At 35.3% G+C, this 20924-nt stretch overlaps 1 protein-coding gene across 3 annotated transcripts in view; it reads right to left on the bottom strand.

The window, feature by feature from the left end:
- UGGT2 (UDP-glucose glycoprotein glucosyltransferase 2) overlaps nucleotides 1-20924 on the bottom strand; it is a 184115-nt gene that overhangs the window by 112758 nt on the left and 50433 nt on the right. For 2 of the 3 annotated variants that reach the window (XM_049099391.1, XM_049099392.1), the window contains 4 exons: nucleotides 20176-20248; nucleotides 17990-18090; nucleotides 13890-13989; nucleotides 11584-11659 (listed from right to left, as the gene is read on the bottom strand). In XM_049099391.1, the coding sequence (XP_048955348.1) occupies nucleotides 11584-11659; nucleotides 13890-13989; nucleotides 17990-18090; nucleotides 20176-20248 (350 nt within the window). The remainder of the gene's footprint in view (nucleotides 1-11583; nucleotides 11660-13889; nucleotides 13990-17989; nucleotides 18091-20175; nucleotides 20249-20924) is intronic. The other variant, XM_025441332.3, reaches the window with a different exon arrangement.

Genomic DNA, 20924 nt, shown 5'->3' on the forward strand with positions numbered 1-20924 from the left:
CCGTGTCTAGTCACATATGCACCACTGACAAACGAAGCTTTTATTATTACTATTATTAGGGCATGCAAATTCATTTAGAAGGAAAAACAATTTCAAAACAATGCATTTTAATGATGCCACATAATACATGACCTAACAGAAGTTTGTATAAATTATTCTAGAAAGACAGGTGAAGCAACTAACAAGAAGAGCTGCAGAGGAGGCTTGGCAGCGGTAAATTTTTCTGTATAGTTATCACTTACAACAGGTGACATAGAGAGAAGGGAGAGAAAGAACTAAATTCGTAACAGGACAGAACATATTTCCACTTGATTTATACTGAATACTAGCAAGAGATTAAACTCTAACACAAGAAGATTCACAGGTAAAACTCTGATTTATCTTTAGTTATTTCTCTGCCTTTCTATCAAACACTTATTCTAATAAATCTTCATTCTAACTTCAAAATCTACAGCTGCTTAATGAACTCATCGCTTGTTTTCCCAAAACTTGCACTGAACCCTCATACACATTGTCTTGAGCTCTCTCCAGCACCTCATTCATTTCAGGCATCTCAATGATAAGGGGAAAGTATATCAAGCACACAGATCTATACTAAATTGCTAATTCCCTCAAGAATGTTGATGCCAGGGCAGCCCGGTGGCTCAGTTTAGTGCCACCTTCGGTCCAGAGCATGATCCTGGAAATCCAGGATCAAGTCCTGTGTTGGGCTTCCGGCATGGAGCCTGCTTCTCCCTTTGCCTGTGTCTGCTTCTCTCTCTGTTTCTCGAATAAATAAATAAAATCTTAAAAAAAAAAAATGTTGATGCCAGCCACAGCACCTTGAACGAAGAAAGTCAAAAAAGGGTAACCAATTGAACTTAGTGGATTTGATTGCTGAACTACTACTATCTACTGGAGACTGGTGCTGACAAATTCTTTCTCATTCCTCTCAGAGGAGTAAGCCTTAAATCCTGGAAAATTACCCTGAGTGTATGATTTAAGGCAACTTTTTTGCAAATCAAGAGGTTAAGACTTCAGTTTCCAGCAATATAATGAACCAGAGATCCTGAAATCCTCCTACTGAAAACAAAACAAAACAAAACAAAAAAAAAAAACACCAAAAAAACCCCCACCAAAATGCTAGATTAAAATATTATTAATGCTCTCTAAATAAATAATTTAGTTTTTAAATGTAAAGACTTCATCTAAGGGCAGAGAAGTGGGAATAGGAGTCTAAGGATATAAGCAAACACGGAAGGTCGTGCCCCAAGGAAATCTTGAGCTTCCTAGGTAGCCTAAAGAGACTGGGGCTTTGAGGGTTGATCTTGGACAGGAGGCAAAGCCTTGGGCCCCCTTACAGCAAGGACAAACATCAGAGATATCCTTGTGCACACAAATGAGTGTTACACTCACAAGGAAAGGTGACCTAGAAAAACAAAATGCACTGCAGAGACACCACAGAAGCTTGCCTGTCTCACCTTGGATCTTGGTGAGGGAAGAACAAGTTTTCAATAAAAATTCCTGGACTCTTTCATCTTCGAGCTTGAGGCTTAATTTCGTAACATTATTAAGGTCCAAAAGACATACAGAGACCTTTTATCTGAAGTGGAGTTAAGCTGGAAGTACTCTTTGGCTTTGAGCAGAAACAAATACAAATTCCAAATGAGAAACAGAACCTCAAAAAAAAAAAAAAAAAAAAAAAAAAGGAGGGAATACATTGCAACATCTCTCTTTAACAACCAATGGAGCCAGACCATTATATGAAGCTAAAAAAAATTCCAGCTGAGTGGATCTCAGAAGACTGGCTGAGTTTTATAATGGTAAATTTGTTTATAAACATCTCTGGAGGCCCCTAAGCTGAAACTGCATCCATCTTGAATTTAAAAATTGAAGTCAGATATATCTTAATGTAAGAGATTTTCTTTTCCAGGATGACTAATGAGAGAAGATAATATTAAAAAAAAAGTTTTACAGAATAACATTTGGAAAGGATATTCTTATTTAGGGATTTTCTTTAGAATTCTAAAATTTTCACACCTTCCAAGTAATTAGAAAAGGCATGAGCTTTTATTTAGGTTAGGTATAATCCTTTACTTGGATTTTGTATTTAAATACCTGCATTTGGTTTATTAATATCTGATTAAAAAAAATTCTGAACTTTGAAGGGAAATTTACTATACTTTGGAGTGAAAGCAGTTACCTCCTCAATAAAATCAAACCAAATTCACTTATATAACTTCAGCACGGTCGTATTTTCTGAATCATCTCTGCATGCATTCAAAGTCAAACCATACAAAAACCCATACACAGAGAATTCTCATGCTCATTCCAGTGCCTTTCACCTGGTCTCCCAGCCCTTCGTGGCCCATAGAGGTGATTGGGTTTTTTTCCCCCCTAGTTTCTTTCTTATTTATCCTTCCAGTGTTCCTTTATGTAAACAACTTATACAAACACATATCATGTTGTCTCTTTCTTTCACAAAAAGACTTACTGCCTGCACTATTGAACTTTGGAATTTGCAAAATCTGGTGTTCCAGTTTAACTCTGATCTACATTTCTTGTAAGGAGTGAAGACAGATCATCTTTCTACATATTTAATGACCACTATTATTTCTTTATTGTGTATAAACCTTTGATTTACATGTTGTGTGGGAATCGTACTCTTTGGTGTGCATGGATGAGATGCCACAGCAGTGACATACACCCGGGATGTGTATATGCCTGGTCCATGCTCAGAAACACTGCAAGGGACACTCCGGAAATGCTGGCCTTCTGGTCACCACCACCCTCTTCTCTAGGGTTGGAACTCCAGTTTTGCTTTGTTTTTTAGGTACCACTCACATACATACCCGACATGGTAGCAGATAACATGGACTACTAGTCCAAATGCATTTAGCCAAGATTAATAACATGAAAGCCATTACCATCCTTGTCTTTCTCCTAGCATGCTCTGAGGCAGACAGCTAACCAAGATGATCACAGACACCATGATTATTTAGTTTACTGATTAAATTCAGATTTCTTGCTCTGAAATCAAAGCTTGTTTCAAAATTCTTTCACGGACTCCAAATGGAAGAGAGGTAGAAAAGGTGATGGCAGTGGTGGCCCCAGTGGTCCTGAGCAGCTGGAGCCAGTGGCCAGCACTGATGAAGAGTGACACTGCATGACGGCATGAACAGTTTGTGCTGGTGCCCTCCTGGGGTAGGTCCCTACCGTTCATAATTTTTCAGAGTATTCCTGGCTATGATTCTTTGCCTACTTTTTCCACATGAATTGTTAGATTCATCAAGTATCAGAAAAAAAGGAGCTCTTGGTATTTTTATTAGATTCTGATTGTATCTATAAATTAACTTAGAATTGACTTTGTTGTAATCTTCCAACATAAGAACATGGATGTCTTTTAACACACCCATAAGGATTGTTTTCAATTTCTTCCTTATATAGGCTTTATATACTTGCTAATAAGTTTATTACTAAATGCTATTTCTGTTGCTATTATAAATGGATCTATTCTTTCTTACATCTTCTAACTAGCTGTTTGCAATATATGGAGCCTATTGATATATATATATATCAGAAACAAATATAAATATATATATAAATATATATATTAAAATCATATAACTTATTATCTTTTGTTGTGGAGTAACACATGTCCCTCTCCAAGTTCAAATACTGAAGCCCTAACCACCAATGTGACTGTATTTAGAGATAGACTTAAGGGATGCAAATAGGGTAAAATGAAGTCATGAGGGTAGTGCACTTCATATGCATAGAGGAAGGCCATGTGAAGACACAGCAAGAAAGTGCTGTGAAAGTGGCTGAAAGTGGCTGTCTACAAGTGGGGAGAGAGCTCTTACCAGAAACAGAATCTGCCAAGAGCACCATCTGGGACTTCCAGGCTCCTAGACTATGAGAAAATAACTTTTTCTTGAAGCCACCCAGTCTGTGGCAGCCTGAGTAGACTAACATACCTTTGTTATCTCCAGTTTTTGGATTTTTTTAGCTGATTCTCTTACACCTCATTTCCCCCAGTATTTACATTTCTAATACATTTCTCTTGACTAATAATGTTGGCTAAGAGCTAAAACAATAATGAATTACAGTGCCAATAATGAGCCTCGTCCTGTTCCTGATTTTGGTGAATGTGCCCCTAGTACTTTTCCTCTAGTAAGATGCTGGTTTTTAAGCCAAGATACACACAAATACACATATACACACTTTTAATCACATTTTTAAAAGGTATCACTGATTCCCTTATGATTTCTTTGAAAATTTATTTTATTACGATCAGAAAGGTCTTGAATTGTAGAAAATGCTTTTCCACATCTATGGAGATAGTCATGCTACTTTATAACTAATATCTAATTGTATAATTATATGAACAGATTTCTTAATATTGAACCATCCTTGCATTCCTTAAACTTCATTTGATTATGATTTATTATCCTTTTAATTTATTAGTTTTACTGTTTTCATCTTTTAATGTATTAATTTTTAACCTTTATTAATTTCTTCTTTCTTTTGGTTTTATTTATTGCTCTTTTCTTCACCTTTTAGATCCTGTATTAATTTTATTTTTATTCTTTCATTTTTACTGATCTAATATTTTAAGGCTTTTCTCTGAACTTTGTTTTGTGCCCCAAAGATTCTAGTAGTTTGTTTTTATTTTTTTAATTTTTATTATTTTCTTAATATTTTATTTATTTATTCATGAGAGACACAGACTGAGAGAGAGAGAGAGAGAGAGAGAGAGAGAGAGAGGGGCAGAAACATAGGCAGAGGGAGAAGCAGGCTCCATGCAGGGAGCCTGATGTGGGACTCGATCCCGGGACTCCAGGATCACGCCCTGGGTCAAAGGCAGGCGCTAAACCACTGAGCCACCCAGGGATCCCCTAGTAGTTTGTTTTTAAACATCATCAAGAAATACTGCAATTTTGGGCACCTGAGTGGCTCAGTCAGTTAAATGTCTACTCGATCTCAACTCAGGTCTTGATCTCAGGGTCATGAGTTTAGGCCCTGTGATAGGCATAGAGCCTACTTATAAAAATATAATGCAATTTTGATGTGCATTTTATTTTTTCTTCTACTTAAGGGTAAATAGTTTTAATTTCCCAGCGAATAAGCCCTTTCTCCTGATTTTGTTATCAACTTCTAGTTTGACTGCACTGGGATAAGAGAATTCTTTTCTGTCATATCTACTTTCTAGAATTTTTTTGCCACTTCATAAAAACTTGAGAAAACGTATATTTTCTCTATTATCAAGAAACAAAATCTATTATATCCCTGTAAGACCTAACACATTGATAACGTTGCTTGGTTGTCAATATCCTATTTTGAAAATTTATTTTCAGTCTTCCTGTTGCCTCTCCTTTTGCATAGCCCAACCTTTCTCTACTCATTAGTAATTAACTATGTACTTTTAAGTATGTTTAGGCTTCCACCGCTGGATTTTTCAGCTTTAATCCAATCTGCTGATTCCCAAGTACCTCAGTGAAAGTAATCAGCAAGTTTATTCTATTTTCTACCTCCCTCACTACCTGTATTAGTTGCAATATTGTATCATGTCAGAGCACGTGCTATTTACATACCACATAATAACTCTTTCCCTCATCCACATTTCTGTTTAGCTGTACAATAAACTCATTCAATGGCCACCAGGCAGTTATTCTGCTTAAGTATCTTCAATTAGTATTTGGTCAGAAGAAATTCCTCAGAAAGCGCTCTTTCCCTGAATTCTTATTGTTCCACATTTTTGTGGCCTGCATATGCCTATCCATCTGAAAGTAAAGTTGAAGGACAGCTTTTCTTTCCATGAGTATTCCCCCTAGGTAGAATTTTACTGTCTCCTGGTGTTGAATATTGTTTTTGAAAATTTGATGCCAATCTGGTTCTCTTCCCCTATAATCCTTATTGCTAAATGCACAAATAATTTTTTTTCCTATAGCCTTTGTTTTGATGACTCTTGATCAATTTTCCCAGTTATAGTGTACCCTTTCAATAATGTGGGTTCAAGTCTTTTATCTCAGAAAGTTGTCTAATTAAAATTTTAAACATTTGCTCTGTCCATTTCAGAGATTCCACTACAGGAATGTTGGATTTCCTTTACCTGCCTTTTACTTACCATTTTTCTTGAATCCTTTCTATTTTTGTTTTAATTTCTTTGCATTTCTTAATTCTATACACTATGTCTTCTACTGTGTTTTCTATAAGGTCAATTCTGCCTTGTGCCATTTGTAATTTTGATTTTTATTTCTGAAATGGCTACTTTGAATATCTTCATAAAATCCTTCCAGTACTGACTTCACATCCTCTGGCATCTGGTCATCACCCCCTCTTCCCGGCCGACCTTCACAGTGAGTCACTGAATTTCTGCATCATGTGTTGCTTTCTCAGCTTCCTTAGCTTATCAAGCTTGATGAGCTTAATGTTGTGTTGCAATCTTTCTCTGCTTAGTGAAGTTTCTTCATCTATAGTTCTGCTCCTCCTCTCCATCTTTTACAGTGAGTTCTTTAGATGAATGTAGTTCTACCTTTCTGATTAAGCATTATCTGAATCACATATATTTTCTTGCACCAGACATTAGCAGGGGAGATTGTTTTAGAGTAAAAGAGGCAAAACTAGCCTTCCAGGTTTCCTGGCATGAAGTTTCCTTATAGCGATCGACAGTTTAAGCTGGGTTACCCAATGGAGACAGTCTTCTTTAGATTCTCAAATATTAACTTGGCTCAAAGGCTCTTATGACTGGGCACTTCTTCTCTTCTCTTTGCCACCAAAGGATGCTACAGTTATCTCCTGGATGAGCTGTCCCCCTCTAACTAGCTAGGTTTTCTTTCTTTTCTTTTCTTTTTTCTTTTCTTTTCTTTTCTTTCTTCTTTTCTCTCTCTCTCTCTCTCTTTTTTTTTCCTAGGTTTTCTTATATCTGTCACTTCCATGCACTTTGCATGACTCCTCTCTCCACCTCCCCCGGCAGACATGCCCTCTCCTATTTTAGTTTCACCAGCCCATGTTGTGTTCCAACTGAGTGGAGTCCTCTCCTCTAAGGGTGAGTACTTGCTGATGATTTCTGGGGCTGTAATTCTGGGATGTCTGCCACATTCCACTTTTCCTCTGCCACACGATTGTAGCTTTATGCTTCCGTTCTATTGGGGCTGGACATTTTTGACCACACACAAAATTTAGAGTTTAAGGTTTTTCCCTTCTGCTAGTTTTGCTGAAAATGTTGTTTCATTCTTCTTGTTTCTATGTATGATTTTTAGGAGAATAAATGGGACTATTTTGAATTGGGCTGCAGCCATCTTCCTATTGGAACCAATCACTATATTCTTAACAACAAAATGTCAGCTTAGGCCAGCTTTAATTCAAAATATGATAGAACTAAATAAAATTAGCCAAATCCAACCTCCCTAGCTAAGTTGATAATAAAATGCTGAATTCCACAAATAATAAAGATATTAAAATTCAAAAGACCCAAATAATTCCTAAAAACATGAGGAAACACAGCAAATACTAAGATTGCAGATAATGTTAATCCTAGGTAATGTAAATAACAGATCTTTTTAAATGTAATATTAGGATAACTCTTTCTGTAATAATTATATTTCTGTATTTTCTGTAATTATTACATAATAATAATTATTATAACCTTAAACTTGTCATTTTGACTACATTACCACTAGGTTCTGTCATCTTGCAGTTGTAAATATTTACAAAATATGCTCACAGATGATTCTAATCTGAATCATATAAGTACATTTTACAGAAGAAGTTTGAAGATGATGATTTTCTCAAAGTGAGTACCAGGAACTAAATCCAGAACTTCCGCCTGTTCTTTCTTATTTCTCTAGCTATTTTATCCCTTCAGTTCTACTAACAGCCCTATAATCATAGTTTCATAGAGCAACAGAAATTATTCTGAATTTCTTTCAAACATAGAAACATTGTTTTATAGTTTTAAGAGCATAAGATAAAATACAATTTAGCAAATGGGAAAGTAACATGTGGAATTTAATATAATTGATATTACTGTGACCAAGTTTTTGATATAAAGAATTCCCAAATCTCAGTGGCTTACTAGAGGAAACATTTGCTTCTTGCTCATATCAGATATCCATACCTTCAAGTCATCTTTGGTTCTAATCCAGGGCTTTTTTCATTTCAGGCAACAGACCAGGAGAGCAGCCTCTATGAGGGACATGCCTCGTGATAGAGAGCAGAAGTAAAAAGGCAAATGAACCACAAAGCTTCTGCTTGCATGGATGTGTGCATCTGTTCATTTAATATTAGCTAAAGCAAGAAGTGACAGGGCAACAATCAACATCAGAAGGAAGTGAATATTTGTGAACAAGAACATAAGAACATAATCCATATCAGTATTTCATGTTTTACCTCTGCAAATGTATCAATCAATGATCTTAAATTTTTAAACAGTCCTTCCCTATGACTTTCTATCTACGAGCAATATCATACCTTTTGGTCATTAAATATTATAGAGAAACTAATACTGTGTCTCCCACTTTTCCAGCTAGCTACTGTCTATTTCTTGAGTTATCTCTTGCCTTCCTAGAAGGAAATGAGACCACCTATGTCATTACAGCTCAATTACTGGGACTGAGAAGGGAGATAACCTGAGCCGATGTCACTTAACTATTACAGGAAATTCTTGCCCAGGAAGATAAAGCTATAAATGAATAAATAACCATTTGCTTCAGGAAATTCTTGCAAACAAATTGTTCCAGGCAGATCTAGAATAGATCTGCAAAACAGTCTGGTTTGCAAATCTGAACAGTTACCTAATCTTGGCAAAGAGCTTGCTTATAAGTTTGCTCATCAAAACCATCACTTTTGTGTTGACCAATCCTAAACTACTGGGTTACAAATTCCATCCAATCCCAAATAATTCCCCCTATCTTGAAAGACCCAACTCAAACCACTTGAACAGAAGCCATAGAACCTCTAAGTAATCTACTATAGCATCCTTCTTTTGAGAGTAAGATTCTACCAAAGTGGTGTTCTCCCCTACTGCAGTAAGTTATTAAAATCAGCTTTGCTTGGTCAACAGGTTTTCTGTTGGTTTTCATAGAAGACCTGACAGTCTACACTAGATTCTTCCTATCCTACCTGGTTTTATTAAATGCATTTCTCTAAATTTCATGTTATTCTTCTGAAAATAGCAGTCAAGAATTTTGAGAAGAAATGAAACAAGATCAGATTTCTTAATTTCCTTGAATATCTTTGCTTTCTAATCACCTGGCAAGATGCCTGGCCCTTGAACAAACTCAGAGTGCTTATGAAATTTATCAGGAAGGAACTATGTATCAGAGCAAAAATTCTGGTTCTCTACCAACTCTGTGGCCCAACAGAAATCACAGGATTTCATTTTATAAATTAGGATATTAATAACTGTTATAATATACACATAACATTTAAAAAACTGTTGCTAAACACTGAATGTATTACAGATAACATTTTAAAATTCAACAGTTTTCAATTCAACAAATGTTTTTTTTTTTTTTCAACAAATGCTTCTGAGGGAAAATGTGCCATACCAGGCACCATATTCATTCAAGCCTTCAGATTCAGAGTTTACTGATTCCCTCAATTCTATCACCTTTCACTTCCATACTGCTTCAGTAGCCAGCTTTGGTCATCACCCTATGGTCAGGCCATTGCACTTGTCTACCTATGAAATTTTCCAATGCAGAGATCTGGGCCTTCAGATCTTCCAATGACCTCTCTTTCATCCCCATTGTATTCTTTTTTAACATCATAAGGTCCTCCAGCCTTTCAACCCAAAATCACTACTTGGAGAAAAGCTCTGATGGCCACAGCACCCACTTTGGACAGCTAAATGAGCAGACTGGGTGAAGCCACTCATATTCTAGCTTCCTTCATTTTTCCTCCCTTTTCTTCGCTATCCTTTCTTCTTTTCCTACTGCAGGTGCATTATTCAAACAAAATTCACTGTGAATACAGGAACTTTCATTTAAAAACAATCCACTTTGTTCCAAGAATGGTAAGACCCACTAGGAAAATTGCAGGGAAGAGTAATACTACAGCTAGTTTTGGAGGATAAAAATAATTTGTTAGGTGGTCAGCGAGGCAAAAAATATCCTTCACATGGAAGCTAAATGATGGCTCCCAACACCCAGGCTCTAGGCATGAACAAGGCATCTACTTCTTCACTATTACTGTTGGAGTTGCTGGTCGTCATCAGAAGAGCTGACGTCTATGGATTACAGACTGTCAAGAACTATTTCTGTCTTGTGGGACAGGCACTGTTGGCTGGCTAAGGTAACCCACTTCTCCTTTGCTTGCCTCAATTACTAGAAAAGAACATGACTTTTCTGGCAGCTCTTGAAGCAAGAGATAGCCGCATGGCAAAATTCTGGTCAGTAAGATGAAGTAGTCTGTTCAAGTATTCCTGGAAGGCTTTAGAGAGGATGAATGTGGCTAATACCATCTTCCTGCCCCTTTCTGCTTTGAACACAATAAGAAGTCTAGAGCTGTGGCAGCCATTCCATAGCCATAGAAGAAGAAAATCATGTCTGTAACCACCTACTTTGAGACTTTTTTTATGGGAGAAAAACAAAATCCTACTGTTCAGGGCCCTGTGCATCTGGTTATAATTCTTAAAGCCAAGGCAGTCCTATGTCATTAAGTTGGGCAGTGTCCTAAGCACTTCACAAATACTAACACAGACAGCTAGGATCATTTGGATTCTTTTTTTTTTTTTTTGTAAAGATTGTATTTATTTATTCATGAGAGAGAGAGAGAGAGAGAGAGAGAGAGAGAGAGAGAGAGAGAGAGAGGGAGAGGAGGCAGAGACACAGGCAGAGGGAGAAGCAGGCTTCATGCAGGGAGCCCGATGTGGGACTTGATCCCGGGACTCCAGAATCACGCCCTGGGCCAAAGGCAGGTGCTAAACTGCTGAGCCACCCAGGGATACCCCCTCATTTGGATTCTTAAGGTAATTTAATAGACCAATTGGCAGAATCTTACCAAATTACTGATCAATTGTGACCTATATGCCGTAGGATTCTAACAATGTTCCAGTGGTCCAAACCTGACTCAAGCCTCATAAGCTTTTAAAGCAAACCAAATATGAGAAACATAGTTATAACTGTTAACTCATAGCTTTATTCTTTTTTTTTTTACTTAAAGGTTTTATTTATTCATGAGAGAGAGAGAGAGAGAGGCAGAGACATAGGCAGAGGGAGAAGCAGGCTCCATGCAGGGAGCCTGACATGGGACTTGATCTCGGGTCTCCCAAGCTCACGCCCTGGACTGAAGGCGACACTAAACGGCTGAGCCACCTGGGCAGCCCTATTCTTTATCTTATAAAGAAAACCATACTATGTGGACAGAAGGTCTAGAGTACAGGGTGAATGAAGAAATTAAACAAAACATATGTTAGGAAAGATTGGCTAGAATCACAGATTGTAGGCTATATAAAGTAGACAATCTAAAAATGGAAAAACCCAAACTATTGTAATAACCAAAAAAAGCACAAATTATCATTTTTGTTTTCGTATGAAAAATGAAGATCCAGAAAGTCTAAAATAGCGATAGTGTAGTAATTAAGAAAAACTTCAAACAAACCTTTTGATTTTCCTGTATTTCCTCCCTCATAAGTTGATTTACAGCAATTCTGGTCAGAGATCTGGGAAAATAAATACTGATATAATTAATTTTTCCTAATGTTTAGGACTAATCTTTAATTCAGTGAAATATAATAGTCTAGATAAGAATCTAAAAACTTGAAATGCTTCATGACCAAAAAGTATACATTTCCATATGGCCGATTTGACAACTGGTACCATGGCTTTCATTTGACAAGGGTGTTCAATTTAGATGGATTACAGACTGTCAAGAACTCATGTACACTCTGGGTGATATACAGAATTGCTGAATCATTATATTGTACATCTGAAACTAATACAACACTGTATGTTAATTACGCTGGAATTAAAATAAAAACTTAATTTTAAAAAAAGCTCATCTACACTAACTGTATGCATGCAGTAATAAGTACTATCAAAACTTATTACTAGACACTTACTTTTCAAATATACTTGATGGAAAACGCTATTTTGTGCTATTTGGCCCATATAGAGAAAGTTCATATGAAATTACCAGTATCATGATATATGTCAATGCAAATGGGCAATTTTCAGAATTCTTGTACACAAAGATTTTGGTTAACCTGGGACCTCTACCAAAGTATGCAAGGTCTAAATGGCTCTAATACTGACTTCATATACTCACTCTTGAAGAACTTATAACTCCCCTATAATTTAAAAACAGAGATGTTTTTTAACAAGTCTATTAACTACATTTATTTGACTTGATAACTCCTAGCAAAATTAGTTACACATTTGTTAATTTTATGCAAACAAAATGATTGAAAAATTAAAAGACTGTTAATGAAAAGTTCTGTTTTAAAGTAAAACGTGAGCAGAAAGGTGTATCTTAAAACAACTCATAAGTATGTGATATCTCCTAAAATTTGGGCATTTGGGAGAAATTACAATGGATACTTTGATAATACAAATTTTTCATTCATTTGGCAAATATTTTATCATTTACTGATTGTCTATCAGGTGACTTTAACAATATGCTCAAGCTTATAAGTTAGCCAACTTAGCAGTGTCAGCACAGTTTGCAATATTTTTAATGACCAACCACAAACTAAGAGCAGAGTTTAGCAACAGATCCCTGAATTACAACTGACTTACTGTCAAAAGAGTGAATAAATGGTCTTCCTAACACTGGAGTTATTTTATTTGTATTTGATCTAGTAATTTCAGAAACAGCAGTGTATCTAAATATTTATATATACGTGCATATTTCTATTTTAGTATATAAATACTGACTTCTCAAATTCTTGGCTGTTTAAAATTAACACAAAGAGTCACATCAATATATTAATTTTTAATCTGTAAATAAGTTGACAAACCTATTTTCAGGGTCCCATGGAAAGGTTCTTGTGATCTTGTGGCCAACTATGTACTATTTATCTTACAAAGGAAAGAATATCTAGATTTAAAATTCAGTAATGAGTACTGTGGATAAATGTACAAAATAGTGTATGAGACAAGGAGAGGCCTAACAATCACCCACAGGCTATGATGTGGCCAGTGTAGAGATGCTCTCCAGTTCCCTTCAGAATAACACTGATGCACTTATCACATGCTCTGAATCTTCGATATAAGCTAACTTATTTTTTATTTCACTGGTTGCTTATAATTTTATATCCTGTCATTCCTAACCAGACTACAAATGCCTAAGACTTTTGTTATTTTGTAAAACTATGATTACTTTTACACATGCAGATGTATTATCTATTGCACTACAAAATAGGTTTAATATAAAATCATTACTTCTGGAAGCAATTTGATTAGGTATCCTACTGACAAAAAAGCATTCCACAAAATATTCCATAAACAAGACATTACTACCTATTTAGAATCTGAAAGGAAGAGAAGAACATGAGCTACTCATACTCTGGGCATAAATCTATTTAGAATAATACTTTTCATCACCCCTACCTAGAAAAGAGAAAAATATTCCATCATTATTCATTACTTAAACAAGTTTTATCCTGGATTTCCGTATCACTGTTTATGTTTAAATAATTTTAATAAATTATTTTTCCTTTCTATTTGACTCTAATGTAAGAGTTCTATCTTGCAGTATACACACGTATGGACAAGCCAGTATTTTCCTCTGATAAAAAAAAAAAAAAACCAACATACAGATTAAAAAAATACCCTGATTTCATTAACACTATATCATATAGCAGAATTAATTGATATCACTATGTTAAAATGAAATCAGCTATTTTCATAAAATTTATTTAATGGAAAGAGTTCTGGTTATACTCAAAGCAATGAACTTTAACATACCTGGCTTTTACGGGGAAGTTCTGTGAAATGTCTTTCATTAATTTTATGGCATCATAAACTGGAGTGGACATTATTTGAGAAGCTGCCTGAAAACTAAGATCTGGGAAAAAAACATAATTAAGGAATCTAGCATAATGTCAGATCTTTATAGGTTTTCCATGTAATTTAAATAATTTAGTCAACATTTCTTGCCATGTATTTATAAATAAGACATGTTAACACTCTTATACTTAATATTCTTCAAAAGTTTTAAATGGAAGGCTATCACTTATGTCCAAATAAGGTTAAGTTTTACACTTTTATGAAGGACTAATTATCATTTAATATGTATTGTTTTCCACAAATTACAGTAGAGCTTCAAAAAGAGATACAGGAAAAGAAATGCTGATGCAAAGCTATTTTTTTCTAAGGTTGAATAAAACATGCAACAAAAAGTTTGATAATAACAACAAAAGGAAAAAAAGAGCTTTGAAGAGCCTGTTCTGGAAAGAACTTTAAGATCCAATGTGTTCAACTCAGTATATATCAACATTCACTTTCTCTTTCAACATGTTTTACCTTTATGCTATAATAAAAAAAATCTTAGACTTAGTATTTGCCCGATACTACAGTTCTTTGGAAAGAAAACTGGCTTATGTAGTCAGTCTCCAGTATGTTGGATGCTGTAGCTGTAAGTAAGTAATCTTACTTGGTCTCGTTTACCTTGTCAAGAGTCTGACAAGATTTTATTTATTTTTTAATATTTTTTAAAGATGTATTTATTTATTTATGATAGACATAGAGTTTCTTTCTTTATTTATTTATGATAGAGAGAGAGAGAGAGAGAGAGAGAGGGGAAGAGACACAGGAGGGAGAAGCAGGCTCCATGCCGGGAGCCTGACGTGGGACTCGATCCCAGGACTCCAGGATCGCGCCCTGGGCCAAAGGCAGGTGCCAAACCGCTGAGCCACCCAGGGATCCCCCTGACAAGATTTTAAACCTGAACTATGTTCGTTACCAAAGAGTGAAACATACTGTTTCTCTTTAATATTTCACCATGGGTAGAATCCCAGCTCACAACATACTAGTAAAATAACCAGTTTAGCATAACGTGGCTAGTTTTATTTCCACGTTCTCAGTGTGGTAAATTGGGTTGGAGTCAAAGCTTACGAAGAGATGTTCTTAGCACAGCTTCCCATGGGATAGAGAGCCTAATGATCAAGGTTCAGTTCCAGCTCTGTATCACATTCTAGCTGAGTAACTTTAAATAGCATTTCCACAATCTACTCTAGCATGTTTCCAGCTCCAGCATCAGTACTCATTAATATCTCCTAATTGCTAAACACAATAGCCATTTTTCAAGGCTAATCTTACTAAGATCTATTCGCAAGAGGATCACTTCCTGCAAAGAAAATATACTCACTTTCTAGTCAATAAATGGTGTCAGGAAAAACTGGGCATTCACATGCAAAAGAATGAAAACAGACCACTATCTTACTTACACAATACACAAAAATCAACTCAAAATGGGTTAGATTCAAATTTAAGACCTGAATCCACTAATTCTGAAAGAAATTATAAGGGTAGGCTCCTTGACATTAGTCTTAGCAATGATTTTTTGGATTTGACACCAAAACCAAAGGCAGGAAAATGAACTAGTGGGACTATATCATACTACAAAGCTTCTGGACACCAAGGAAATAATCAACAAAATGAAAAAGCTATAGAATGGGAGAAAATATTTGCAAATCATATATCTGATAAGGGGTTAATAACCACAATATGCAAGGAACTCATATAAACCGGTGTAGCAACTACAGAAAACATTACAGTGATTCCTCAAGAAATTAAAACTAAAACCCTCATATGATCCAGCAATCCCACTTGTGGGTATATATCCAAAGGAAATGAAATCAGGCTTTCAAAGAGACACTCCCACATTCATTGCAGCATTGCTCATGATAGCCAAGGTGGAAACAATCTAAATGTCTGTGGCTGAGTGAATGCAGAGAGAAAATGTGGTATATACATACAATGGGATATTATTCAGCATTAAAAAGAATGAAAGTTCTGCCATTTGTAACAACATGGTGAACCTGAAGGACATTATGCTAAGTGAGAACAGAGAAAGGCAAATACTACACAGTGTTGCTTATATGAAAAATCTAAAAAAAAAATTCGAACTCGTATAGAGTAGAAAAGTTGCTGCCTGGGGCTGGATGGAGGAAAGAGGAAGAGGTTGGTAAAAGGGTATACATTTTTAGCTATAAGATGAAGAGGGTCTGAGAATCTATTTTTTTAAAAAGATTTTATTTATTCATATGAGAGACAGAGGAAGAGACAGGCAGAGGGAGAAGCAGGCTCCCTACAGGGAGCCCAATGCAGGCCTCGATCCCAGGACCCCAGGATCATGCCCTGAGCCAAAGACAGATGCTCAACCACTGAGCCACCTAGGTATCCTGAGGGTTTGGGAATCTAACATATACCGTGGTGACTAGAGTTGATAACACTGTACTACATAATTGAAATTTGCTAAGAGAGTAGAAGTTAAATGTTCTCACCAAAAAAATTTACCTGATACGCAAATACTTCACTAAATATTAATGAATACTCAATAAATGGAAATCAATAAAAAGGTATTGCTTACTTTCTCTGTCTTGGAAATCTACTTCGTTTGGCTTCTATATAAGGTGCTCTCTATTTCTCATCATTCCCCACATCATCTTCACTGGCTCTACTTTCCACCCCTGGGTGAGCTGCAGCACCAATCATGTACTGATTGGTCACTCTACACTACCGGTTAGCTCCTCTTCCTTTTTAAGCCTTTATGCTAAGATGTTCAGCTTTTTCAATCCTCTCCTTTTAGCCTACAGACTTTATGTTCACCCCACTAGTGCTAGTGGACCTTGTCATTTAAGGATGTCCAGTCAACTTAAGCGGTCCTTTTAACATCAGTCTCATTCTTCTTGAACTCCATCTTCAACCCCAAAGCACACTAACATGTTTTATATTCTATTAAGGCTCAAAGATGGAAACCTTCAAGCCATCTTTGCCTCCTCCCATCTCCAGCCTTCCTTTCTAGGCTGTCTACCACAGTCACAATGCAATCTCGCACCACATTATTCCAGCGATGTCCTAACCAGAGTTCCTGTTTCTAGTCCAATCAATCTACCTTACACAGTCATCAGCTGGATGATTAAAACTAAGCTGACTGTGCACATCTTCTGTTGATCAGCCTTTCAAATGCCCTATCACCTACAATTATCATCTGCAATTGTATATTCTAAATTATGGGTTCCTCAGATAACATTCTGAAGAAGAAAGTAGAATAGTGCTTGCCTACAACAGTTGGAGAAATTGGGAAAAAGCGGGGAGTGACTGTTAATGGGTACGTTTTCTTTTCAGGGTATTGAAAATACTCTAAAACTGACTATGCTGGCAATTAAAAAGTTCAGAAAATATACTAAAACCCATTGAATCATACATTTTAAAGGGGTGAGCTGTATGCCAACTATCCCAATAGGCTGTTAATAAAAAGTTGATGAGAGATGTGACAGGAGTTATGGGTTACACAGGAAAATGATGTCCCCTCAAACCAACTAAAAATTACAAGTAATAAAAAAGGAAATTACAAATTGAAAAGGTCTTACAGTTCAAACTAAATTTTGATCACAAAATATCTGCTTACAGGAGGTTAGCACAAAGGCTGTTCTAAGCTAACAGTGAAATATGCAATGGTCTATCAAGATCAAAATTTTAAACAGAAGAAAACTAGTAACATTTAGTTCTGACTTCCTGACTGACTAGTCAGGATTTTTAATCAATGTTAGACACTCCTTGAGATGTGATTTTATACTTGAAATGAACCTAGAAGACAAATCAGTGAACACTTTAAAAATGATTAGATAATATTAAACAGCTACACTTTATGTGATTTTAACTCTTTTAAACATAAAAGTATGATTTGCTTGATGCTTTTTAGTTAAGTATCAATTTCCACAAAAATTCACATCAGTAATTATTATTTATGAAATAACTTATATCATGTTATATACAGTTTATTTAACAGAACAGAGATAGGTTACCAAAATGCTACATGAAAGTAGATCAAAATAGTATACCTTGTAGTTCCCAGACTTTCAAAGGCGTCATTTCTTTGTTACTCTCAATCAGGTATTTTTGGAATGCTGTCAGATTATCTCTAAGATCTGAATATCTTTCTCTGTATTAGAATATTAAGTTATGTTAATTATTGTCACCTACTACAAGCAGTATAATTTTGAAATTAACTCTTTCAAATAATTAGATATAAACTAACTGTTCACCAGGATAATACAGCATGATGCAGCTATGTCCACAGAACTTAAAAAAAAGAGATGTGTATATGCACTTTTTCTTTAATTTTATACTTTTTTCAATATATAAAACAAAATAAAACCAAACCTAGAGGGATATACTCTTGATTGTTAACATGTTAACATTAACTAGAAGGGACCCAAGGGTTAGGGCAGAATTATTAGCTTTTATTATGTTCTATACCTTTTAGCATTTGATAAATTACAAGCTTTGCTTTTATAATTTAAAACAAAACTATTTTATAAGGAAAACATCGATGCTTCCTATACAATCTTAGGATTTACTTCTGAAAAGTTCCATCTTTGAAACTTATAAAAATCTTCAATAGGATCATTTTGCCTAATGTTAAACACACCCTGGTATCTTTTTTGAGACTGCAATATAATCATGTAGCAGGAATGACATTTTACTACATACAGAATCTCAACTGTAGCTTCTTTCTTCTCTCATGAAATCAAGATACGTGCCATTTCAGATTTAAAAAGAATTCTCTTAAAAAAACTTTACCACCAACACAACTTACAAAGCACATTATTTTCAACAGTAAAGAGAAACGATTTTAAAATGCTAAATAAAAAATATACAGAACCATATACATGGAAATGCATTAATCTTATAATTAACAGTAAACACAGTGCTGATACACAATTTTATTACATGGAACCACATTTTAAAAATGAATCAAGACTGACTACAACTGAATTCAATTAACTCCTCCTTTCTCAATATTTTAAATTACAGAACATATAAAGTTTATAAGAGCTATACGTTGGTTTTTATATTTAACTATAATCCTAGTAATTTTCACTGCTAAAATTATTTATGTAACTAGATAAAAATACATTATTCATATAATATCTCAAAGCAAAGGGTTTTGTCTAAATCAGTTGAGTCACTGTGTAAGAACTAATTCTGAGTACTTCCTCTTTTAAAAACTAATATCCCAGGGCTCCAAAGGCTTTCTGTAGGATGTACAATTTATTCCAATAAAAAGGTATGTTTAAAAAATAATTAAAGAAAACTGTGGATTCCAAGATTTTGAGACAGTTGACAATGGAATAAAAATGTATTGCTATCTACTAAATAAATACCTTACTTGGAACGAATCTGTTTTATACATTACATTCCTAAGGCCACTAGTATGCCACTGGGTCAATTTACTTTAGAAATATAACTCTGTCATCTGTATCAATTAAATTAGCACAGTTTCCAAAAATGTTCTCTTGCTCTGTAACAGTATCTCTGCACCAGAGAACTGACCTTAGTGTCCTTTATAATACTTAGAATATCAAGCAAAAATTAAAGCTATTAATAAAAACTATCCTTTACCTTTAACTAATTTTGCCTTTGTAATGAAACCACAAATTTTCCTTCTTGTAAATAAGGGAAAGCACATAAAATGACAACAATCCCCATACGTGAATATTCAGAGAGCACTCACCAACCATCCTATTCTTGGTCTTCAATCAGTGATGCAAGGAAAAAAAGGGGGTGGATACAACTTTAATTTCTGAACATTTACTTATACATGTATATGAAATTAAGACCAGATGTTAAAAGGTTTTTAATATGACAGTCTGCATACAGAAATTTAAGAAAATATTTTTTCTTTTGAGGCACAAAAATCTTATTTCATGCTAATGATCCAATACTAACCATAATTTTCCTAACCCAGTAGGCCAGTAAAAGATTCTATAATTTTTTGTTTTTTGACAAAGATAACTTTGATTATTTCCAATTCCTATTTTTCTAATCAAACTCATCATACTGTGAAAATTATGATTATTTTACTATTGTGTTTTGCATTAACCATGTATTATTTCTGTAATAAATAAAACCAATTACAGGTACATTACAAGAACATAAAACAGACACCAGCACAGCATACTGAGTTCCTTCAAAAACAAACTTAAGAGCACCGCAATGCCACTTCATTTCAATTCAGACTCACTTTAGTTTCTGGAAGAGAAATCCTTGAACTTCATTTATCTCAATCTCATCCTTTATAGTAGCATTGGTCACTGCTGTTTCAGAAACAAAAACAAAATATTTTCAGACTGGGAAAGAACTAGGTTGTCAAAAATTAGAATGCTATAAATTCTTTGTTTTACCTTGTTTTTCTTTCATGGACCAGCCCACCACTACATGTACATGCGCATACTTGTATTTCTGAGTGTGCTCTCTTTTTAAACAGGCCTGGGTCATTAAATATTTAACCAATGCTTTATAGATTATTTCACAGTCAGGGGATCCCTGGGTGGCGCAGCGGTTTAGTGCCTGCCTTTGGCCCAGGGCGCGATCCTGGAGACCCGGGATCGAATCCCACATCGGGCTCCCGGTGCATGGAGCCTGCTTCTCCCTCTGCCTACGTCTCTGCCTCTCTCTCTCTCTGTGTGTGACTATCATAAATAAATAAAAATTTAAAAAAAAAAAAAAAAAGATTATTTCACAGTCAAATTCTATTTTATAACCAGAATGATAAACCAAGGTGGCTGCAACAAATTCTTTAGCTCTCAATCCAAGCAAGCACTCCAAGCCCTAACAAATATAGGCATGCTTGCATGTTTCCAATGCTTTAAAGACAGAAAATCTTTAGAAAGACACTAAAAAGAACATAACATGTTACTGTCATTTCCCTTCCTTCTCACCTCTCCTCTACTCAACAAATAACATACAGGGTGGTAAAAGGTACTTGGGACC

The sequence above is a fragment of the Canis lupus genome, chromosome 22 (genome assembly GCF_003254725.2).
Source record: "Canis lupus dingo isolate Sandy chromosome 22, ASM325472v2, whole genome shotgun sequence".
Taxonomy (NCBI): Eukaryota; Metazoa; Chordata; class Mammalia; order Carnivora; family Canidae; genus Canis; species Canis lupus.